The following is a 24,502-nucleotide window of genomic DNA, read 5'->3' as shown; positions in this document are numbered from 1 at the left end:
CTTGAGTCATGACAGAGAGACAAGACCTAACAGGCCACAGGCCCATCTTCTGCACTGGCCAAGGGCAGATGCTGAGGGGAGCAGAGACAGCCAGGAGAAATAAAGAATCCTGGCTTAGTGGGATCTCAGTGGCTCACAGGCTGCCTATATCTACTCATGTCCTTAGTGCAAGTGCTGTTGCAAAAGCTATATAAACATCAGCCATGCATGGGCATCTGGGCCACACCAGAGATGGCTCCGTGGCCAGTGCTCTCAGTTTCAAGCCTGGATCTGGTGGATGTATCTCCTCTGATGTGCGCTTCTCCACTGTCTCTTCAACATGCCAGATAAATGTCTCTGCTGAACTGCTCCGTGGAAAGCTCACTGTTACTGTACTCACACGTGAACACTGGTCCCAGAGCAAGTGTTAGGATGGGGGGGAAATGAGAGGTGAAGTGTTTGGTATATGCTGTAACAAACAGCTCTATGCCTGTTGTTAGCAGTCTGCGTGATCGTAGCTCTTCCAAAGGGCAGAGAATGCAGGGAGGCTGCTCTAGTGTGCATGGGTTTTCACTTCAGACAAGTGAGGCCCTACCCTGAACCTGACACACAGACACAAGGTAATTTCTTTCTCTGCTTTCTTGTCAGGAGGTTTGCGCAGCACTTCCAGTTTCATCTGAATTTGACCAGGGCCAAGGCTGCCATTTCTGCTCTTCCAGCCCCTGAGCAAGAGCAGCCATACACCTGAGTCACCATGGGCAAGATGGACAACACCTCCGTGGAGCTGAGCTCTCCCTCTGAGGTGAAGCAAGCAGCCTTGGAAGAGCCAGAGCCCATTGCCCCCGAGGCCCCAAGCACCAAGAAGAAGAAGATCCCAGACAGGGGCTCTTGGAAGGGGAGGTTTGACTTCCTGCTGTCCTGTGTGGGCTATGCCATCGGGCTGGGCAACGTCTGGCGCTTCCCGTATCTCTGTGGCAAGAATGGAGGAGGTGAGTGTAGCAGAAATGCTAAGTCATGGCTTGAAACAGTGATTGAGCACCTGGTGGGAAGACAGGGCTAACCCAGGGGAGCTCAGGTGCATGCAGTGTACCTGACTGACTATAGGGGGGTAGGACCAGTATCAAACCCTTCACAGACCTCATTTAAGGGTTGGCAGTGCAGGCAAGGGTAACTTGCTGGAGATCGCTACCTGCTTGAGTCCTTCCAAGGATAAACAAATTTTCCTCCTTCATTTCTCTGCCCGTGGCTACTGCATTTGGGCTTGTCTTCATTTGCTACAGTCTATGACTTTGCTCCCTCACCATTAGTGCTGCATTTTCCATCATGTTATAGCATTGCAGTAAGAGAAACATACAACACCTTTGCTCACTTTTGAGCAGCCTTGTTCCCTGGACAGGCTCTGCGTTATGTGAGTCTGTGCAAGCAGCTAGTGGGCAGATGGAAACAGTGTTGAGCCAGAAATCAAGAGAGCTAGAAGGTCTCCCCAGTTTTAGACTTCCTGCATGAACTGGATGAAATCATAAAACACACCCTTGTGCTTTTCTTTGTAAAATGGTGATGTTTATTCAGCATCATCACAGAGATGCTTTTGTAGAGGGAAATATATGCTGCTCTGACATAACAGAGCAGACAGCTCTTCTCCCCCATATCTGCCCCTCTGTGTTTTTGCCTATTAATAAATTAACCTTCCCTCCCTCCTTAACATGCTGCTTACCTGCTTGAGCTATTCCTCAGAGTTCCCCACAAGTCCAAATTCCTACATCTCACCTTTCAGACTGTATGTATAATTTTATTATCATGTCAGCCTTCTTGTGCTGGTGATTACTTTCCTCTTAGCTCTCCCCTTCCTAGAGTTCCTGTCATGGAACTGTAGAATCATTCAGGTTGGAAAAGACCATGAATATTTCCCCCATTTTGGAAAAAAACAATTTTCCAACACGAGGGTCATACTCATGTAGCTCTGAAGGTCTCCTGTTCTCACTTAGTTTCTCCACCTTTTCCTCTTCCCTCAAGTTTTGTTTTCAAAACCTACTTCTTCTGTGGCTATCATGATTGCTTCTCATCTCTTCAGCTCACCCATGCTGTTCCTCCCTTTTCCTGCCATTTTTAGAGCTGTGATGCAAGTTTCCTGAACTTATCCAGCCAGACTCCAGTGCCCATACCTGGTACCAGTTTGCTTAGCTTTAGTACCCATGTTTGCTCAGTTTTAGCCCATCCTCTGCTCTGTGTTGGCTGCGCAATCTCAGACACACTGCTGCCCATCTCCTCACATTTAAAGGTGGGGACAGTAATACCTATAATTAGAGGAGAGATTTATTTGAGATAAAATCAATCCTATTTATAAAACCAGCTGAGATCCTAAGAGGGACTGAGCTGCGGAGGTGTGAAATGCTGTAATTAGCATTAGCAATGGCACAGGGGGTAATTTCTGACCTGGCAGCTGCAGGCACACCGAGGGACCAGCTGGCTGCCAGCAAAAGTGCTGTGCAGGTGTAATAGGGGAACTGGTACCCCTGTTCTCATCCCTAGCTCACATATTGGGCTGTGCAGCTGGTGGCAGCCTGCGCCTCTTGTTCTGCTTACCCTGGCCTGCTCTGGCTGTTCCCACAGCCAGCAATAAGGAGCAGTGAACGTCTGATGCCTGTAAGGGACAGAAGTGACGCACACAAGCGTCACTGGCTGCCAGTGGGGAGCAGCGAGGAAGGGTCGTGCTGCATCTGATGGCAGCTCCTGGCACGGCCCCAGCAGAGCAGGCAGAGGGTGGGATGCTAATTTTAGCATCCCGCATGTGAAACTGCATGGGGCGTGGGCTGTGGGCTGCTTCCATTACGCACAGGCCAATTGGACTGAATGGAAATACCATGGCCTTGCTTACTGCCATCACATTGTATCAGTTCATGGCTCACTTGCTCTGCGCTGTAATCGGGCGTGTAGTTAGGGGATATTCACCCTGGGTACAGCAGCCTTCCATGAGCCCCATCCGCTGCACAGAGCAGGCATCACCCCAAGAGATGCCTGGCTCCCCGCTGGCTCTGCGTGCTGATGGATGCGTGTGCCCAGCAATGACTAACACTCAGCCCTGTGCTGTCCTTCTGATGTCAACAGGGATTTGCTGGACTCCAATCTGACTCTAAATGTGGCTCAGAAAGTGCTAAAAATTGTCTATCAGATCCTGAGCTTGAATAACTTGAGAGAAACGTTTCTTTAAATAAGCATCACACACTTCTCATTTGCACTTTGAGATGCCAAGAAAAGGCACATAGCAGCTTGTAATGCTCAGCTCCTCATCCGTGGGCAGTGTTTGCTGGTTTAAGACTGCTATACCTCCCTGTATGGCATAAGAATCGAAAACTGCAGAGAGGTGTGAGGCCAGGCACACAGATTTTAGGTACAAATTTCTGAACTGATATCACAGCTGGCAGTGCAGCTCTGGGTGTGTTCTTAGAGCCTGCTGAGGGACCTGGCCCTCCTGAGCAGTACGACCCCTGCCAATAGCCCTCAGCTCAAGGCTGGAGCCTGGCTGGTAGATTTGCTCCTATTCCAGAGGACTTTTGGTTAAGCCAGGATAAATTACCTGGGTTTACAAGTTTTGGGTTTATTGTCTTTTTGTTTTTCTTGATAGTCTAATAAAACCTTTCACAAATCTTTTCTGGCCTGCTGTAGATGAAAAATGCTAATCCATCAGGGGAGTGGCCAAATTTCATTAGCTGCTAGCACAGAAGCCAGCCAAGCACTGTGTCCTCACCAAGCTCAGCCTGCCATAGCTGTACACTAAAGCAGCATCCATGGCCTCTGGCTTCCTCACAGGCCCTGGGGCTGAACCTAGCCCATGGGTAGGATGCTGCATGGGCAGAATCTCTCCAGCTGCCATCCTCAAAGCTGTTGGCTCTCCCTCGCCAGGCTGCTGTCAGAGGTGAGAGCCTGGGGTTGCATGCCAGCTTGCAATTCAGACTTATGGACACTGAGCTGCAGGCCCACAGCATTTTTTCTCCCCAGCATCCACTGCCAGATCCTCAGCACAACAGCTTCCAGTGAGTCCCATGCTGGGTGCTGGTACCTGCCTCTCCCAGCTGGGATCACTCCCTGCTTGACAGACAGGCATCCTCTGCTGGGTGCCCCAAAGCCAGCAGCTGCCACAGCCTTGATGCTTTCCTGCCCACAGAAAGCAGCTCGGGGAGCTTGGCTGGGCTCTGCAGGGCAGCTCTGCTGGCTGCATCTGTGCTTGCTTTCCCTCTAATACCTGGAGAAGAAGACTTGGACTGACAGCTGGGCCCTCCGGATGTTGCAGACATCAGTGCTACCCTGCACCTGGCCAGCTGCTGCTGCACAAATAGAATATTTCCTCTTTCCCCTGCCAGGATCTTCTGCAAGACTTAGCTCTCTTCAGGGACAATGACAGGCTCCCGCACATACACCAGACAGCTGGAAAATATGAGCTTTGTGCTGAGTCCTGGAAGTCAGACTGACCTGAACTCGTACAGCCTTCAAATCGCATGGCAAGGCTCATCTATTTTGTTGCTTCTTCTCATATTGGGGTACAAGTAATCCATCTGCTGGATGGCTGTACTTCTAGTGACAAGAAGACTTCCATAGGGTCCGTACTAATAATAGGGTCCATAGAAATAATGTTTTCACTGATAACTTCAAGGATAAATCCTAGGGGAAGAGTGGGGAGGTGCACAGGACTGTTCTAAGAGCAATAAGGGGTTTTGTCACAGATTCTTTAGAACTGAAACAGCTGTGAATAGAGAAAGCAGTGCCAATGTCAGATATTCCTGTTTTGATTTCCTCAAGGTGAAAGCACTGCTGCAAGTAAGCCAGAACTTCAATGAGAGCAAGCTACCAATGTCAGCACCTGAGTGTTTGGTTTCGTTGTCATACTAGATTAAGCAGCACCCCAAGTATCTATCAGATAAGTGAGGCTAGTATCACTAGCTATGGTGTATGTATTTACATTTTTATGAGAGATACATATCCACAGTGGTATGAGCACAGAAGGGGAAGGCAGCGGTGATCTCAGTAGGGGACTTTATGAACACATCAAGCCCAGTTGCAAATTGTCACCTCTGAGCAAGTCTGCTTGTCGTCACATGGGTGCTGATGGAGAAACAGGGAGGCATCTGGTTAACATTGCTCCTTCTTTCAGGGGCCTTCCTCATTCCCTATTTCCTGACGCTGGTGTTTGCTGGGATCCCCCTCTTCCTGCTGGAAACTGCTCTTGGCCAGTACACCTCCGTGGGCGGACTGGGAGTCTGGAAATTAGCACCCATGTTTAAAGGTACTGTGCTGTAAGTTGATAAAGGTGGTGATATGCCTACAAAGATCCTCCAATGGTTTGGGAAGCAAAGCCCTGGGGACTGGGGTGGGGAGCAACTCAGGGACATTTTTTCCCTGTCCTTGGTCCTTAAAATCTGGGGAAGTAATCAAATCCTGTTTATAAGGGGTAATCTAGCATACTGAAATTTTCACCTGGTAGAAATGGCTCTGGGCAGCCTGCTCTAGTGATTGGCAACCCTGCACATAGCAGGAGGGTTGGAACTAGATGATCATTGTGGTCCTTTTCAACCCAGGCCAGTCTATGATTCTATGATTCTATGATTCTATGATTCTATGATTCTATGATTCTACGATTCTATGAAATCGGTGGATGAGAAGCTCTCTTGAGGGCACAGTGTATCTGTGCTGTGTGCCACATGGGTAAATCACCTTGTTTTTTTCTAGCTCTGCCACAGAGCTTTCTGTGATGCCCAGGAGCTCACTTGGACACAGAGACCTGGATTGATGCTGCTCTCTGTCCTCTTTTGCAGGAGTGGGGCTGGCAGCTGTGGTTCTCTCCTTCTGGCTGAACATCTACTATATTGTCATCATCGCCTGGTCTCTCTACTATCTCTTCAACTCTTTCACTTCAGTGAGTCACAGACTTCTATGACATGGCATTAGCTGTATAGTCCTCAGTCCCTGCTTTCTGGGGAACAGTTTCTCCCACCATGAAGATCATCTTAGGATCTGGCTTTGGTTTGTTCAGATGTCACAGACCTGGCTGGTCACAGTGCTGGTGTCTCCACAGGCAGCTTCAGGTGTTGGCTCACAGCCTTTACTTTCTTCAGAAAGCTCCTGAAAGGTGCCAATCACAAAGCTTGGCTGGCATCTGTTCCTACCCCTTCTAAATCTGAGAAGGGATATTCTGAACCTGAACAGGGAACCCAGCTTGCCTGCTGCAGCTTCTGTCCTCTGAGATCCAGAGGAAATAGAGCAGCAACAAAATGTACCCATGCCCTCCCCTCCTAGAAGAGCTGTGCTGCATCTCTGACGTGCAAGGCACTTTGTTGAAGGGCTGCTCTGCAGCTCTGCTTGAGCCACTGCATTTCCTTCACAGCAAAATCACAGGATGGATGCAAATAGCTTGGGGGGGGGGGGCACTGGGGTGTTCCTGTCTGTCCCTCCGCAGCCTTTGTGCAGAACCGTGTGCTCCTTGCAGGCTCTGATGCCACAAAGCATTTGAAACAGAGATAATATCTTAAAAAAGAGGCTGTATTCACATATGGACAGGAAAGGATGCAAACATTCTCAAAGACTTTGTCAAGCTGGAGCCCAAGGCCTTATCTACAAAGGGAAATCATCCAGAATAGCCCTTTTGCATCCATCTACATGTATTGGTCATGCCTTCTCTGTGCTCAGGAAACAAGACTTCTGCGTGCAAGGATATATCTGAGCTGCTTATGCATGTCATGATGGGGCATGGGTGAGTTGCCTCATACAGCCCGTGATGCTGCAGCTTCATTGCTTGCAGCTCCAGAGCTGACTGTGTTCAATCTGCAGCAATGCACTACTACCACGCTGTTAGCCACTGCATAAAAATATCCAGGAACTCCTCTGTAATGCTTAAAATCAGGGGAGGAGATGACATGAAATAGATACAGTGCTTCATATTTACTCCCAAGCTTACGTAACAATAGTTTGTTCATATAGACAGACTCTTAGCCTCCAATCTGCAATGCTACATTTCTTTTCACATGTTGGGGCTTGGTATGAATGGGAGATAAGGAATAAATCAGTGTTTGTTCTTTGTGCAGAAAACTCCAACCACTTGTTTTGTGAAACTAGCCAAAAGCCATAGTGATTCTAAACACAATATCCCTTGGTAGCTATTTTAATTAGTAGCTATTAATTACCAACAGTTAATTGGAAATAGCTTACTATCCAGGGAATTGCTACATTTTATTAGAGCTATGACATTGCCCTAATCATGTTCTTGATATAATTTCCTGCAAAAAGTCTGCTTCACACTTCATTATTATTTTGGAAAACTGTTTAATGCCTTTTGCTGTAAGGCTTCTGCCCATCCAGATGAGCTGCCCACCCCCTTTGCAAAAACAACCTGTGTCTGCAGTTTAAAAAAAGACAGGCTTCACTCCTTGCTGGAGATGTGATGCTAACGACAGCTGTGCCCCCAGGACCTGCCGTGGCAGAGCTGCGGGAATGCCTGGAACACCGACCGCTGCTTCTCCAACTACTCCCTGGATGACACCACCAACCTCACCAGTGCTGTCACCGAGTTCTGGGAGTATGTCACAGCCTGCCTACACCAGGTTTCTCCCCACTGCAACTGTCCTACCTGTCTGCCAGGGCTGCTGCCCTCCCTGTCAACTCCAGACCTTAGAGAACTGGCTGCTAACTGGGGCAGGCATAGGATGGGGGAGCACTGTGCAGTTGCATGTCAGATGAATGGAGAGTAATGGCTTCACTGCATCTATCTTCCTTCCCTTAGCCCCTCACCATGTGCCGCAGGTCCCTCTAGGTCTTGTAGGCTCTCGTGCATGTCTGCATCTGGCCCTTCACGCTCCAGCAACCACTGAGATCTCCAATCATACCCCCAGGGTCAGACTCTCCCTTAACACAACCTCTCCCACCCTAGGAGAAACATGCACCAGATGTCTGGTGGCTTGGGGGAGCCTGGATCCATCCGCTGGCCCCTGGCTGGCACACTGGCCCTGGCCTGGCTGTTGGTCTACTTCTCCATCTGGAAGGGTGTGGAGTGGACGGGCAAGGTATGGTGTGAGGAATGGGTGGTTTGGTGCTGTCAAAATGTCCTCCAGACTCAATTTAGTCCAAGTGTCTGTAACTAATGTTATGGCGCTTCAAGGCTGAATTGCAGTAGATGCTATTAAATTCTTGACATTTACCTTGCACGGCTGTAAAAATTGCCATGTTCATGGTAACTTTCAATCTAAGCGTAGAGAATAATTCTTCCCCACAAAGTCGCAGGTCCACGTTCTCAGTCTCTCTGAAGATTTGGGGAAGAGATTTTCAGAGAAGACTTATGTTAACCCGCATCAGGACAGTTCTCCAAGATGATGAGGTCTATTCTGGGTTCCACCCTACAATAATAACGTCTCTTGAAATGCTGTGGGCTGAAAAGCACTCACCATCTCTTTAGAAAATCTTTCTGCTGCCATTTAGGTATTGGTGAGATACCTATGCATCAGAAGTATATGATTATTCACTGTGTAGCATTTCAGACCAGCACAGTTGAGAGGTAATTGCTTACTTTATTGAAATGGCAATGCTGAGATACCAAGGTGTGTTATTTAGAGCACAGCATGATGTTAGAGGGACAGCATTATGAAAGGAATAATCTACAGTGCAGATCAGAAAGAAGCACTTCAGAAGGAGGTCACCTCAACCGCTGACAACCCTAGGGGTTCTCAGATGGGGTTTTGCTACACAGTCACAGCAAAGGCCCAGTGACTGCCATTACCTATTGAGTGACGGCACATGCTTGCAATTCTCTGAAGAGTTGGAGTCAAGAGAGCTAATGTTTCTTGATGCATTGGACTAGTGGAGTGCTGGCTTTAGCTCTGCAAAATAAGGATGCGATGATTTAAAGGGATTACTTCTGTGGACTAAATTTATCCTTCTGCAATCCTCTTGTCTTTGGGCAATCCATCTAGAATTTCGCCTGCTACTTTTGCGATTAGTGCATCCTTGCTTGTCTTTGGCACAGAGAAACAGCCAGAAATGTTACTTGCATAGGAGTGTGAGGCAGAAAACACAAGGAGGATATTAATCAATTTCTTCCCTTTGGAGGCTGTGCAGGCTGCTCTCTCCGTGATTACAGGCTCAGCCATGAACAGCAGGGCTTGGGGACCTTATCCTCCTCAAAGGTGGTGGGAGGTACACGGTGACTGCAGTGCCACCATGCCACCACGGACAGGAGCTACGGACAGTATATCTCCCATGGTGTCTCTTGTAGGTGGTGTATTTCTCAGCCACCTACCCCTACTTCATGCTGTTCATCCTCTTCTTCCGGGGAGTCACGCTGCCTGGAGCCAAGGAAGGCATCCTCTTCTACCTCACACCTGACTTCAGGAAGCTCTCCGACTCTGAGGTTGGTTGCCTGGCTGTAGCTGTCCTGCTGGTAGTTCTAACGCCCAGCTATCTCCATATCAGTGTTTCCTTTAATATTTTAAGAGAGAACTAAAACTGAAAAGGAATATCTCCCTACTCGGGTAGTCATTACCCTCACAGTTTGAGACAAAATTCAGGTTGTTTGTGGGTAGAAAGCCATGCAGCATCTCTGTTATAATCAGGTGATATTGTCCATGAGGGAGGAGAAATTACCCCAGCGAGGGAACCTCCCCTCTGGGTTGGGAATGCCTCATTTCTTGACCAGCACAGTGCTGGATGGCCGAGCCCCCAAGCCTGCAGCCCACACTGACCCTGTGAAGCAGGTCATAAGTCTCTGCAGGGAGGGAGAAATGGACCAGAGACTGGGTAACGGCAAACAGAGTCCACCAAGTTGACTGCATGGTGGAGGACAGACAGAAGGCTTGCTCTTTTTCTGCAGGTCTGGATGGATGCAGCCACACAGATTTTCTTCTCCTATGGCCTGGGGCTGGGGTCCCTGATTGCACTGGGAAGCTACAACACTTTTCACAACAACGTCTACAGGTCTGTTGGGTTTTCCTGGCTCTGTTGGGTTTTGTTGGTGGGAGCAGCAGAGAATCACGCATTGTGACCATCGTGACATGGCCAGCATGTGGCCCCCCCTGCTACTGCCCTGAGTGCTTGCAGGGATAGAGGCATCACAGCAAGTCTGGGTGCCTGGCCTCTGCTGTCCCCCTCTGTCACTAGGCAGCTAAGGGGCACGCTATCTCCTCCCTAGTGGGGAAGGCTTAGTTTTCTCTTTGCCCATCCTTTGTTCCTCACCTATTTGGTAGGGACCTGAAAGTGGCTTCTTTTCTTCCTTTCTCTCTTCCAGAGACTCCATTATTGTTTGCTGTATAAACTCCACCACGAGCATATTTGCTGGATTCGTTATTTTCTCTATTGTTGGCTTCATGTCGCACATCACGAAGAAGTCGATTTCAGAACTGGCCTCCTCAGGTGAGCAAACATGGCAGCAGTGCCAATAATACCCAGAATGTCTATTCCTTCCCTGATCCCCCAACATTACCTCTTCAGGTTTGTATCTCTCTGCATTGTTATTCAGGAGTTTTCCTTGAGTTAAAATGAAGGAGTTGGATCTTAGCATTTTCCTGGGAAACTTTTATATGTTGTGCATGTGTAAAGGGCCAGATTCTCTGGCTCTGGTATAATGATAGTTTGTGTGTTGGTGTAGCCAATACCACTTCACACACTTGAAGATCCACCATGGGAAGTTTCCACAAGTCACCCAAAATAGCAAACCCAGGTACAAATGCAACAGTAGCATTTTTAGAGAAATTTGTCCATGAGTGTGGGATGCTCCCAGGCCTTTCTTCTCCATGACCAAGCACACAGTCATCTTTGTATGTTTTCTGCTCAAGACCAGTCTGAATCACCAGACATTCACTGCACACCAATTCCTGCAGCAGGAAGCATTCCTTCCTCCTTTTAATGTCCACCTGCTTTCAGTGGTGAGGTTTTGTGAGCTTTGGCTGCAGTGAAATATTTTGTCTGTTTGCTTTCTGAAACCTTTCTTGGAGAACAGTTACCTACTCACATATTGCCTATGTTCTCAGTAGATGTGATCAAAGCTTGGTGTCCTTTTTCCATGCAAGATTTTGAAATTGTGATCTCTGAATAATTTTTTAAAAATGTAGATGAAAATGTGTCTTTTTGCCCAAAGACGTATTTTGAAATTGCTGTCTTTCCAGAAAAAGCTTTTATCTCAAGCAACAGCATTATGTGATGGGGAGAAAAAAAGACACCAGCACCAAATTTCACTTTTTTTTTCTAGCAAAGTGCTCCAGCTCCATTTGGTAGCAGTGATTTGATGACTTTAGCTGACAAGAGGAGAAAAGGCAAAGCATCTCCCCAGTCATTGTTGCCTCCCATCCCACCCCTGTGCACCTAACATGGTTGGTGTGTCACGGGTAACATCTCTTGTATTAACTTCCCACAGTTTCTGCCTGTCATCACTGTTTCTCTTCACTGTTGCACATCACTATGACTTTCCACCAAACACTTTATAAATGTGGACTCGTCTCTCATTTCACTTCTGCAGGACCTGGACTGGCTTTCCTCGCCTATCCGCAGGTTGTCACCCAGCTACCCCTGTCCCCGCTCTGGTCGATCCTCTTCTTTTCTATGCTGATGATGCTGGGCCTGGATAGTCAGGTGAGGCAGCCCAGAGACAAAGTGGGGTAAAATACAAAGATATTTTTGGATGTCACGGTGGTTTTCCCTTCTGCACCTTGAGTTAATGTCTTTTCACAGATTCTTTCACATGAAAAAAAATCTCTTCTGTGGTCATCACCCCTGTGCTCTTCTCATATGCTGCAAGTGGGGTGCTATCTGACTAGTCAGCTTTATGAGAAGATCACCACTTCCCTGCAGAAGGATCTTTGGAAAGCTGTTCTCCATTCTGGGCAGTTTTGGGCCCCAGAGAAGTGTTGGTGCTGCTGCATGGACGCAGTGTGTCCTGGTTTTGCTGGATGGCCCTGGCAATTGAGCTGCCCAGTAGCTCACAAGCTCTAAATGGAACTAGTGAGAAACTAGCCCTGCCAAAATGCTTTGGGGCAGGGAAAATGGGAGAAAGGAAAAAATATATACATTTCAAGCAATTACTGTGTTTTTTTTTTTCCAGTAAGATATTAACTGTTTTCCTTGAAATAGGAATATCAGTGAAATAAGGAAAATCAGTATTAACTGCTACATTTTGTGTCTTTCTAATAAGAGTTTGTGGTCACTGCAGTCATTGGTATTTTATGAGAAGCTAATTTGGGATGCTTTGGATTTTCTAAGGTGTCATGGAGCACCTTCACCAGCCTGGATTTCCTGTGAGGCACAGTAAGAGAATGCCATTACTTTGGCTTACTGTTGCAGGCTGGAGTAGAAAGTCCCCAGCACATACCAGTCTCCCACCTGACCGTATCTCTCTGCCATAGCACTGGCAGGTTGCACTGAGAAAAGCAGCGATGCAGCATCTGAAGCAGTGGGAATAGTGGTTTGGTGCAGTGTTTTAGCACTGTTTTTAATAACTACCATAGTCTTGAGCAGAGGTGAAGTACTCTGCTGTTTGAGCTCCCAGGCTGGCTTTGTAGTGAGCATGTGAAAAGAAACCATGCCTTGGGAAAGTATTGCAAAACAAAATAGTATGGGCTCTGTATTTTTTTTTAACAAGTAATGATACTTTTTTTAATCTGATAATTTAGCATAAATGCAGCTACCTGGTGAGGCAGTCCCTCTGGAGGAGAGCATGCAAACGAAGGCTTCTTCAAAAGCGTGTGCTTGGTCTGTCACATCCTTCCCTGTGGCAGCATGGTCCTTCCTTGCTGTGCAAAGCCTAAGAACAAACTGGATTCTCTCCTGGGTTACACATAGCCTTCATAAAACCAAATCTAATTCCTGATCAGACTCAGGCATATCCCTGACCTGTCATACTTTGTTTCCAAGAAAAATACAATGAACCATACCTGCTTTTCAGTTACAGCACGCTCCCACAAAAACATATCCTGGAGCTCTCAGCTGCATTACCACAGACATTATTTGGCAAATAATTTCAAATAATGATTAAACGTTTCGAAAGAAGCTCCATTTACAGTAAAAAGAAAAAAAAAAAATAAGAACCGCTCTCCATGGATTATTCACTCATCTCCAGTAAATAGTTTGAGACATGACAATAAGCCCTCAAAGCACTGTGTGGAATTTATTTGCTGCATTTGCTTCTCATATACCACTTGAAATTCTCCAGGTCCCTCCGCCAGCCAGTCTCAGAGGGCGGTCGGTCTGTGGGGGGCTATCACTGCCTGGAGGAGGAGCGGGGAAAGGAGGCACCAAATGGAAAAAAAGCTTTTAAAGAAGGGCAGATAAATAGATGGGAAGGAGCTTTCTGCATGCATGGTGGCACTCTGAGTCAATCACACGCTTTACAGAACGGCAGCTTAGGCGTATAAAACAACACGCACACAAGGGCTGCAATTACACATGCATTTTGAAGTATCCATTTCAAAAACGACAGTTTTGATATATGCTTGTTTTAAATAGTGTTTGTGGTACTTGCAGATGAGGAGCAGCTGCTTTCATTAGGGCACAGCAGGAACCCTCGCCACCCTCCAGGCATGGGGCCAGAGGGGTACGGGAGCCCGGCCAGCAAGGGAAGGTTGGGCTGAGGTCTGTGTTTGTGATGCAGCGATGAGACCCATCCCCTCAGCAGTGCTGCAAAGAGGTCCACTTGTGTCCATGAGGTTCAGCAAAGAGCTCAGCAGTGCAGCTCCATCTACCTCTCTGCCATCATGCTCATCTCCACTGCGGTGCCTTGAACGCAAGCAGTGACCTACATTGATATGTGCACCTCCCTCCTATGCCCCCACTTGCTGCTTGTGGTCCTTAATATTTGCTCTGCCTCTGATCCACTCTGGCTTTAGCTCTCTTGCGTCTAGACCCTCTTGCATAACATGCTAATGCTTTCTTTTAACCTACCAGTTTCCAGGTCAGGCGTTTTTCTCCCCAAGGGAGCTGACAAGCCTTGTGACTGCAAGCCTGCATCTGTCCTTTGCGAGACTGCCTTTTGCAGGTTATTCATGAGGATTTGTGGCTGAGAGCAGTGAAACCCATGCTGCACATCTGGCAGCTGTGGTTAACCTTCTCACAGGTCCTGGTCCCAGTCCTGGTTCTGCTCAGGCCACAATTCTCCTTCTGGTTAGTGTTGCTGAACAGGAATAGCACATCCTCAGCACTGTGAGGATGGAGGAGAGACTGCCAAGTCCAGGTTTTTCAACCCAGCAGCTCGTGATGGTGATCATGTACCAAAATGGGAAAAAGAGAGAAGTGACTGGAAATAAAACCTTTAGGTGAAAAATGTTATCATGGCCCCCAAATCAGCAGACTCTCCTCACTCCTGAAAGCAGCACGCTTTCCCCCAGCTGTCTGCTTATCCTGGGGAGTGTTTAAGGTTATATATTTGGGCTGGGAAAGTAAGACCCTGGACCACACACAGACCTGCAGTTCCAAGGCTGTAAGTAGAGTCCCTCCGTCTCCTGTAGCTCTCTGAAGTCTGAGGCTGACAGAAGGTCATTTCCAGTGAACAGGAAGAAGTTCTGTTTTAGGGCTAGAAAAACCAGCATGGCACTGCTTGGTTCCCCATTTTACCCATTACATGCTGGAATCCCCTCATGTCCACTCTCTCCCCTCCCAGTCGTCATCCCTCCCTGCCTTGCCCAGTGCCAAGTTCTGGCCATGCACCCATGCGGAAAGAATAGCTTTTGACAGGATTGGTTTCGTCATGCTGATGCTTCACACCGTGGTGCCAGCTCTGTCCTGACACTTGTAGACAGTGAGCTGGTGGAATGGGGTGAAGAGCTCGCTGACAATGAGTATACAGACAGATTAACCCATGCTCTAATGGCAAGGGATGCTTTAATAGCACTTGTGTCCAACATAAAAGGCTGAGCTCATTACAAATTCCAAACAAAGCAATTGAGCTTAGGCTCTCTGGGATGCAGCTTTCCATACTGCAACATGCAGAGATAAAATCCCAGGCAGGAATATTGCTCTTTGCCTCTCTCTGTGCCCCAGAAGCCAATGGGATGTCAGCTCCTCTACCATCCCTGCCCAGCAGCAGGAGTGACTCAGATGTCTGGCTTTGCTTCCATAGATTTTTCCAGTGCTCTGCTACTCTTTTTAGTCTGTGTATTTCTATCTCAATCTCTATTGATTGTTTTCTTTCTTGTCTCAAATCTGAACCTAAAAATGCCCCCACTTTCTACAGCACTCTCCTGGGGGACAGAGAAGTCTCTGATATCCATCTGTCACTGCCATTGCACTGGGTTGTATGTTCACTGGGGGGTGACCAGGGAAACCAGGAGCTTGCTGCCCTCATCAACTTCCCAGTGGTTTTGCTATAGGCAAGGTGTGCTCTCTGAGAGCTGTATGTTACCTGTGGTTCCTAAAAGCGAGACCTGAAAGTGAATCTCATAATTTAAGAGAAAATAGGTGAGAAGGATGTGCTTCACACATACACAACTTGCTATAGGGCAGATTGTGGTACAGACAGCATTAACTCACTGTGTCTAGTACAGCACAGCTCTAGAAAGACCACATGCTGTGAGGATGGCCTTTTAATGTACTATATGCATTTTAATGCAGTGCTTGAAAAAAGGGAAATAAACTCAAGGAACAGGTAGTCAGAGATGTTGTTGTTATGTACTTTCATGTGGGACTGGACAGTGGGTGATACAGTAACATAATGAGTGCTTTAGATCACTGAACAGCACAAGCACTGCTGCAATATGCTGAGAAGAGCACACCAGGGAAAGGACGAGCACATGTGCCAGCAGCAGAGCTGTTGCTGTGATGGAGAGGCTGGCAGAGCTGTGGAGCAGGGTAGCAGTGGGGTGGCCCTCGAGAGTTTGAGGGGAGGCAAAGGTGGAGATACATCTCAGCTAATTTTAGGCATTTAAGCTCAGTGTTTTTAATTCCCTGTATAATCAGTGAAGAGAGAGAGGTACTTTCAGGACGTGATTCAGGGCAGCTCTGTGCAGAGCCTTCTTTTCTACTGTCTACAGATGACACTTAAAGTAATGAGGCTGTCAACATTGGGGTTAAATGTAGGTGGGGGTGATGTCAGGCTAAGATACTCACAAATGTTTCCTTGATGTGTGTCTTTTGCTGCAGTTCTGCACTGTGGAGGGGTTCGTCACTGCCCTAATGGATGAATATCCTCATATCCTAAGAGCCAGGAAGAAGATCTTCATAGCAATAGTCTGTTTCATCTCTTATCTAGTTGGATTCTCCAATATCACCCAGGTACAGACAGCCGTGCTTGTACGTCCATTCCTGGCACCTGCCCAGTCCCCCACGCATTTCACAGGAGCACCGAAAGCTTTAGGAGAAGTGACAGCATCTGTAGGAGCCATCCCAATTCTGGACATATGGGCTTATCATTGCTGTCACATCTCAAGTGATGCCTCCATAATTGCTGAGGCCATCCTGTAGTCAGCCTGGTGTGTTCTCTTGCTATTTGCAATAAGGGCTCGGGCCAGCAAAGCCCATGCTGAAGGAACACTTGGTGCAGAGGGTTAAGAAAACATAAAGACCAGTCGCTTGGAGCCCTGAACCTCTGAGGCTGAAACCAAGCTTTATGTGTGTGAATATAGGACTGAGTGGTCTGTAGATTTGTAAGGAGCAAAGCAACAAAACTCCTGGGAAGGGCAGAGTGCACTAAATTAGGAGATTCCAGCTAAAATAGGGATAAGTAAGAAAGCCTCATGAATCCCCATTTTTTCTACTTGCCATTGGCCATACCTGAACAAGCTGGCTAATTGCCTTAAAGGGCACACCAGTTTTTCTGCTGGGAACCTGATTCCAGTGGAACCATTTCAGCGCCTGCTCTCCTGTCTGGAGAAATTAACATTAAAGCCAGCAGATGTAGTTAGTAGCAATTGAAGCAGCTGGCTGATACTGTCAAACATAATCCATAACTAAACTCCTTGACCCTGGCTTTGTCTCCTCAGGGTGGCATTTATGTTTTCAAGCTGTTTGATTACTACTCAGCCAGTGGCATGTGTCTTCTCTTTCTTGTCTTCTTTGAGACCATCTCAATTTCTTGGTGTTATGGTAAGCAAAAAAAGACCTTGTTTCTTTCTTGTCTCTACGGGCAAAGTGTGATTTTTCAAAAGCATCCAACAGTGAAGGCAATAAAAGATTTGCAACTGAAAATAGCTGAGGCAGATAATTCCAGAAAATCAAGAGCAGGAGGCTGTCATCTCTCTTCCCCAGGCCACCACAAAGACCTGTGCACTAACTGGCAGACACTTACTGTCCTGCCTTCAGGTCCTCCCAAGACACCTGGAATGTGCAAGATGACCCTGTGTTTGTGTCACCGTCCTTGGGCCCTTCAAATAATGGCTCTGACACCACAGCATTGTCACCTTTTTGCTGTGGCTGGCCTTTACTCTGTCATGAGAAGAGGTGAAGCCTATGGGGCACAGAGATGGGATGCTTTTCTCAACAGCCTTTTCTTATAGGTGTGAACAGATTTTACAGGAACATCGAAGAAATGATCGGCTACAAACCTTGCATCTGGTGGAAAATCTGTTGGGCATTTTTCACTCCTCTTGTCTGCCTGGTAAGAACAGAAGGGTCATATCTGCAGGAGTGGATCCAGAAGGGCCTCTTAGTTTGGAAGGGCTGTCAGAGATACACTACATTTTCATTCCACTAACGGTCTGTCCATAACTGCAAGGTACCTGGGATGGGCAAAGTACCTGCATAAGAAAGTCTTCAGAGTTAATTACTTAATCTAAAAGATGCTCTTAGTTCTTCTATCTGAGACACCAAGAGACAAGCAAATAATTTACTGTATTTAAAAGCTGTTATTGGTAGAAGAGAAGGTTCTCAGCCACTGCAGCTCCTGCACTGGTGCCTAATAGGCTTGTCAGAGCAAAAGACACCAGCAAATACAGTACAGCTGATGGTGGAGCAATTTTGCTTTTGCTGGTTCTCACATTTCCAGCAGTGGTAGTACAAAGAACGGTGAGAGAAGAATGATAGGAAGTTAAAGGCTTCTGAGGCCAGCTGTGAAGATGTTGTCGACTTGTTTAGGAAATGCTTGCAAGGGCACTGCTTATCTGAGCAGTCTGGTGAAGAAGGAAATCGGAGTTATTGTAGTTCTAGCTTTCAGCATAAGGTAATCGGGGGAGAAATGATAGACAATTAAGAGATGATGGGCTGAAAGCTTCTGTAATAACTTAAGGAGCTGTTGGATTGCTGTAAGACTGTTTGGCACTAAGAGGGTGATGAAGGAAGAAATCAATGGATGTTCTCTGATCCTGCACACCCTCAGTTGCGATGGCTGGTGTTCTTTTTCCAGGGGGTGTTCTTATTCAGTGTGGTGGAAATGACCCCTCTGACGCTGGGAAAATACATCTATCCTGCATGGGGACAAGGTATTGGTTGGCTCATGGCGCTGTCCTCCATGATACTGATCCCAGGATACATGCTGTATAGCTTCTTCACCTCAACAGGGACTCTCCAGCAGGTATGTATGACTTTGCCACTCCTCTTCTGTGAAGAAGTAATCCTTAAGATTTTGTAACACAGAGAAATCCCAGTTCCCAGCGGTCCCTGGCTGTGAGCAGTTACCTGGCACTTTTCAGCAGAGAAATCAGCATCCTCCAAGCATGAAGCTTGAGATAACTCAGGGCTAAGACCTGCTAGTGATGGAGGCAGCTTTGCAAACAGCAGTCAGCGTATGAGGGGGATAAGAAGCAAGGCAGAAATCTGTGCAGAACCCAAAATACCTACAACTCTTTGATCTTGCTTAAAATACATTTTTTTTTTATTCTTGATTTGAGCAATGTTATATGCAGGAGTGAATCACGAATCTCTGTATGTCATACATGGTAATTGCTGTTGAGATTTTATTTACAGTGTTGACGTTCAATCTTGAGAGTGCTGTGCACGAAGTCCCCGTCTCGATGCTGTCTGCTGTGAGCTACAGGTGCAAGCAGTCACTGCAGGGGTGCAGCTGATTTATGACTTTCCCAGCCTGCCTTCAGCAGCCAGCTGGCGCCATCTAAACCCCGCCAGTTTAGTTCGTGGATGTCATATTTTGAATAATGTTTAAGTCCAAATGCTTTGGCTAGAGCTGCTGGGTTGAGATCAGCTTCAGGCCCTCTGCTTCTGAGGTTAGGTTGCAGGTGGATTTGACTTTCCTTCCTCCCAGCTCTCTATTTAGATGGGATCTGCTACAGGATCTGCCTGGGTCTGATGTCTCATATGGGCTTTCAGTTTCTGGTCTCTCATTTGAGTTCAATTTCTGTTTCTTGCTTTTGTATTGGGAGAAGCTTTGAGGTTCTGCAGCGCTCAGACCTATGCAATGCCAAGCCAATAGTGTGATGCTGGGTTGAGGGCCAGCTGCGGTTCTACTAGGAAAGCCTTATTCTAGAGGGCTTCTTAACCCCTCATAATAGGAGCTGGAAAAGAAGGAAAAGGGAATTCTGGCAAACAAACAGATACGTTTTCAATCCTGTTCCCATTAGGGATGTGACAACACATCTTGGCAGCTGGGGGAGCCAAGCCAGCCTGTGGCTCTCCTGGAGTAGCTGCACTTCTGGCTTAGGGCTTCTGCTCCTGGTGCTCATAGATCCAGTGAGAAGCAGCAGATGGCAGCAGGAGGGAGGCAGGTTTTTGTGTGTGCGTGTTCCAGAGAGATGGAGAGAATTTTTGGCCTCTTATACGCACAGATCCTGGATTAGTTTGTAATAGAGCTGAAGCTGGAGGGAAATTAGATACCAATGCTGAATAAAGTGGTTTTGACAGACAGGGAAGATTACAAGTCATTTTGATCCTACTGAACATGAATGTGAGGGGAAAAGAAAAGACCATGAATGGCAGAAGCAGCTCAGTGATCATTTCAGGGAATTCACCCAGCAACAGCCACTTCAGCTGTGCTGGAGAGCTGGAGCTTGTTTCCCTTTGCTGCAAAGAGCTTCTTCCTAGCTTAGTGATGCCTATTCAGGTCGGGCTCTATTCTCCTCTGCCTTCTCTTCTGCAGCATCAGTCCCACTCCGGCAGACAAAGTGACTCATAAGCATTCATCACTCCTGATGCTCAGTCTGCACGCTTCCAGTAATGACTTGCTCCTCTGTATCTTCCTGGGTTCTGGCTTCATTTTATTGCTCTTTACATTTTTCATTTGATCAGTTTATGGTGGTGGGAATCACTGCTGGTGCAAAGGTTTGTGCAGGTGGACTGGTCTGATCCACATTAGAGTCACAGACCGTGACCTGTCAGCATGCTGCAATTGGTTAATGACATTTCACAGGAAGCCCTAGCTGCAAAAACGGGGAAGCATGGAAAATGGCTCTGCTCTGAAGTCTGTGACATTACAGCTTTCCCTTGCTCCCGTTAGCAGCCGGCACTGCCTGGTAGCTATTTCCCCATGTCATAAAGGTGATCCTTGCACTTCAAGTAGAAGTGCTCTGCACAGAACCAAAGCAGGGGGCTCACATGGCCTGGCAACAGAGGCAGAGTGGTGCTGCACGGGCATCCCCTGCCACGTCACCATTCCCAAGGCTGGGGACCGGGGATCCCAGTCTTTAGCTGACACTCTCTCTCCCCTTGTTCCCGAGCAGCGTTTCCAGCAGATGACACAGCCCCAGCCAGATGTGCAGGTGCAGAAGAATGGCCTCCAGCCGAAGACGTCCCTGAATGGCAGGGGATCAGACGCTGCCGTCTAGGAGAACCGGAGCTCCTCACCCTGCCCCATAGCTGCCCACACCATGCTATCCCTCCAGTCACTCTGGCACAGCCCACTGTCCCCGGCTCTGCCATGGCTTCGCATGAGAGGACCCAGCAGAGGAACTCTAGCACCTTTGTTCCCCTGGCTGACCCCGTGTCACATCACTGACTGTCTCCATCATGCAACACTCTGGCTCAGGCTCTCAGAGAGGAGCAGCCTGTAGCCTCTCAACCAGAGGTGGTGTTTCTAGAGAGCTTATACTGATGGTTCACTGTTTCATCTTGCATTTCCATGTGATCCTACACAGCACGCCCCATAGTACACAGCCATGCTTCACCCCAGAGAGCCACCAGCCACCAGGTTCAAATCTCAGATGGTGATCAAATGATGTAGCATAAAACAGTGCTAGCAAATGCAACTCTGGAAGGGATGTGGCAGATCAAGCAATTCCAGTGAGGAGCCCTGCATGTTGGTAGCAATAGGAAATAGCTCAAACTGGAGAAAGGCATCAGGAGAGGATGCAACACTCTTAGGTACCACGTTTCAGTCCTGCACATCTCCAACCATTACCACCCACCCAGCAGGTTGGCCCCATGAGCCACAGCCAGGCGCAGAAGACAGCCCTTCTCTCCTGGAGAGCCTTGTCCTTTGCAGCTCTGTGCAGCAGCCACACCTTGACCTGAAGATCTGAATGTACAGGCTGGATCTTGTAAAGCTGAAAGTCAAGCACTAAGAGCTACAATCACAGTTCATCACAATTAATCTCAGCTAGTTACAGAAGTATCATTCTTCCTTATCCTGTAATTTTATGCACTATAGTGTATCTGAAAATTTGTATTCCACTTTCACCCATGTTTATAAACTGGGCAATAAAGGAGCCCACTCTTCTCATATCCTTTGAGAAGGACATCTGTGCTGAGGGCAGTTCATAGAATCATAGAATCATTGCTGTTGCTCTTTGGTCTTGGCATGAATGACCTTTACTACAAACCCTGCTTTCACCTGTGTATCCCAGTCACATCACCTCCCTCCCCTTAAATAGCCAAGATCTTCAGAAGTGGATAATGGGCAAAAAAGTCAGTTCTTGAATGAGGCCCTAAAACTGTAAAAGATCTTGATTTTCTAAGGGTACTGGGGCAACTCCAGGCAGAGGAAGCTGGAGTCAGCTGTCCATTTGGAAACTCTTGGCCAAGAGCTCCCTTGCACATGCAGGGCTTCACTCCTGGGGCAGCAGTGGTATTACCCTGCACTTGTGTTCTCAGTGTAACAATATTCAGTGAGAAATAGCCATCCACTCAGCTTTCTCCCCTTAATTTTCTCTTTGGCTCTTTCTTTTGTCTTGCTTCCTTTCATTCTCTTGCCATGTTTCTTCCCAACTCCCACCCACCCAGTGGAAATGAACTACTTCAGTGAGCTTCGTCCTCCTTTTTTGCTGGTACTACCACAAATTGCAGCCTTCCCTCCCTTCTCTTCCTTCTATTTCTATGTGTATTTCCAGCCTAATTTCTCTGCTCCTTTCACATCTCCTCCTTTCACCCTTGCCACTTTTACCTGCCTGTCTGTGGCTCAGCTGTGAGCTCACTTAGCCCTCTACCCCCAGCTGCCCAGTCCCTAAGGTCCTGTACCCATCCAAATATCACAATTATAACCTGTTCCAGCTGCCTTATTTCCCTCCTTAGACCAGAATGAGCTCTGCCAAGCAATATTATTTCTTGGTATTACAAAGAGAAGGTTCTCAAACCTCACTCCACCAGTTTCTGCAGAGCTGTGCCCGCTCTGAAAGACTTTGTGGCATTTCCTGATTTTGCACTATCCCACTTTCACCACCAGATATTTGGATCTGCCACGCCTGGTGTCTGTGGCTGTGCAGGGAGGATCTCGCCCTTTGCCAGCTCTGCCCTAGTGGCCGATTCCCTTCTCTATCACTTCAGCTCTCTCACCTCCATTGCAGTCAGTCTTCCTGCTCAATGGCAATGCAGGGATGGGGCTGGATCCATTAACTCAGCCCACGTCCCAGAAATGCTACCCATGTGCAGACACGGTGAAGCAGCCACACGCACTTGGTGACTTCTTGGCTACAGGTTTCGGACACAAGCTGAAGAGCTAATGACTCTCATAGCCTCAAGTCCTCTACCCTCCTGCTTCCCCACAGCATCCAACACCTGCTGGCGCTTGGCATAATCCACCTGAAACCTCTTAATTCTAAGGAGCTATTTAGGGAGCTGTGCTCAAATCCCTTCAAAATCCTCTTTTTCCTGAGGTCTGCAAAAAAATGAATGCCTTTACCCCCATGTCATGTGCAGCAGCAGCAGGAGCTGTGGGTGATGTAGAAGGCTTCAGAATGACTTTGATGCTGCTCAAGCACCACAACCCTGGAGATGCAGGGTCAGTCCTCCCCAGGACAGGGGAGCTCATCCTGCTGCTGCCCCTCAATGTGCTCCAGCAGCTGGTCATGAATTGTGTGAATGTGTGTGTAAGGTGTGCAATGCCACATAGACACTATGTGTGGCACCGCCAGGTTCTCGCCAGGCGACCACTGCTCATAGTCTCTCCACTTCTCTATTATACAATGCATTGGACACTGCCATGAAAATGGTGCAAAGTCCGTTCCGCTCCTGACACACATTTTAGGCCTTTGGGAAAGGGAAGATGGGAGACTTTGATTGATGGCTGAAAGATGAGGGCTGCCGTGGGGGCTAGCTGCCAGCACCCCTCTGCCTGCATGACCTGTGCAGCAGCCCCTGGGTCAGTCCCTGCCACTCCTTCCTGCCCTCTTTTCCCCTTCCTCTTCTCTGTTTGGCATCCTCTCGATCTCCTGTCTCACCTTCTCCCTTCAGGGAGAGGTATACGCATTTTAACAACTTGCCTCTTCTTTCTGCATCTCTAATGGCACATTCAAGTGGTTCTCGTGCTCAGAGGTGCAGGCAGACTGCGACATTCACATTGTCACAGTGGTGCAAGCATCACCACCCTTGGCTCCCACTCAGAGTAACTCCAGCACTGCTTTCAGTCCCTGCCATGCACCTGGAGACTGCATCTTGGTGGGGATGGGACAAGAGAAGGAGAGGGATGAGTACTCTTGGTGGGAAGTGAACACATCACCCTCCACCCCTGCCTGCCCTCCTGATGGCACCACCTTACCCACAGCTGTGTCCACTGCAGCACAAACACCTCGATGCATTTTGGTTCCATAGGATGGAGAGAAAGAGAGCTGACATCTCTGTCCCGTCTGCACTTCTTGTCAATGAAGGGATTAGGAATTATAATCTCCGATTTGCATTCTAAAGCAGCTTTTCAGCTCTGCATGGAGCCTCAGCCCAATGTCCCAAGAAGCTCAGTGGCACAGCCACCGTCACAGCCCCAGATACAGCCATAGGTGCATAGTTGCACTGTCCCCATGGCCACATCTGCACCACTTGCCCCCCGTCCTATGGCCCTAGGCCCCAGCACAACTCCTGCTGTGGGGGCTTCTCTGCAGAGCAAAGCCCAGGATCCTGTGGTGCCCAAGGGCCCCATGGCTGGAGCTGCTCCCAGGACACTGACTGCTAAATCGCACTGGTCCCCATCACCCCATAGCCCCTGGAGGCTCCCACACCTTCCTGCAGCCCCAGCCCTCTCCAAGCAGTGTATGCTCCCTTCCCTGCACTTTTCCCCAGGCTCCTTCCTTCACCACATTGGCGTCAGACCCGTGTGAAATGTTAGCAAGCTGCTGTTTGCTTCTTTTCCTTGGCATCTCTACTGCCTTTCCCTCTGCTAATTGCTGCGGCAATGCCTCTTCTAGGGCAGGCTGACAGATGGCCAGGGTTTATCTTTGAACAAGCCATTTAATAAGTGCTCCTGCTTTTCCCTTGCACA

General features: G+C 48.0%; 1 protein-coding gene across 1 annotated transcript; it reads left to right on the top strand.

Moving 5' to 3' along the window:
• The first annotated feature begins 572 nt into the window (after positions 1 to 572).
• LOC116226853 (sodium- and chloride-dependent GABA transporter 1-like) lies at positions 573 to 21,522 on the top strand. Its single transcript, XM_031589854.2, has 14 exons — positions 573 to 968; positions 5,126 to 5,257; positions 5,787 to 5,887; positions 7,434 to 7,543; positions 7,895 to 8,027; positions 9,233 to 9,367; positions 9,827 to 9,930; positions 10,241 to 10,365; positions 11,468 to 11,580; positions 16,078 to 16,209; positions 16,917 to 17,019; positions 17,430 to 17,530; positions 18,275 to 18,442; positions 20,541 to 21,522. Exons 1-14 carry the CDS (start codon positions 734 to 736, stop codon positions 20,643 to 20,645), a joined length of 1,797 nt encoding a protein of 598 aa, XP_031445714.1. The 5' UTR covers positions 573 to 733; the 3' UTR covers positions 20,646 to 21,522.
• Positions 21,523 to 24,502: the final 2,980 nt, after the last annotated feature.

This window comes from Phasianus colchicus, chromosome 1 (genome assembly GCF_987193195.1).
Source record: "Phasianus colchicus chromosome 1, bPhaCol1.hap1.1, whole genome shotgun sequence".
In the NCBI taxonomy this organism is placed as follows: Eukaryota; Metazoa; Chordata; class Aves; order Galliformes; family Phasianidae; genus Phasianus; species Phasianus colchicus.
Note: the sequence above shows the minus strand (reverse complement) of the source record. Positions and strands in the feature narration are given on the sequence as shown.

Coding starts and splice junctions, on each gene's coding strand:
- LOC116226853 (XM_031589854.2), top strand. CDS start 734: ATGGGCAAGATGGACAACACCTCCGTGGAGCTGAGCTCTCCCTCTGAG. Junction 17,531..18,274: donor TCACTCCTCTTGTCTGCCTG/GTAAGAACAGAA, acceptor TTCTTTTTCCAG/GGGGTGTTCTTATTCAGTGT. Junction 18,443..20,540: donor CAACAGGGACTCTCCAGCAG/GTATGTATGACT, acceptor GTTCCCGAGCAG/CGTTTCCAGCAGATGACACA.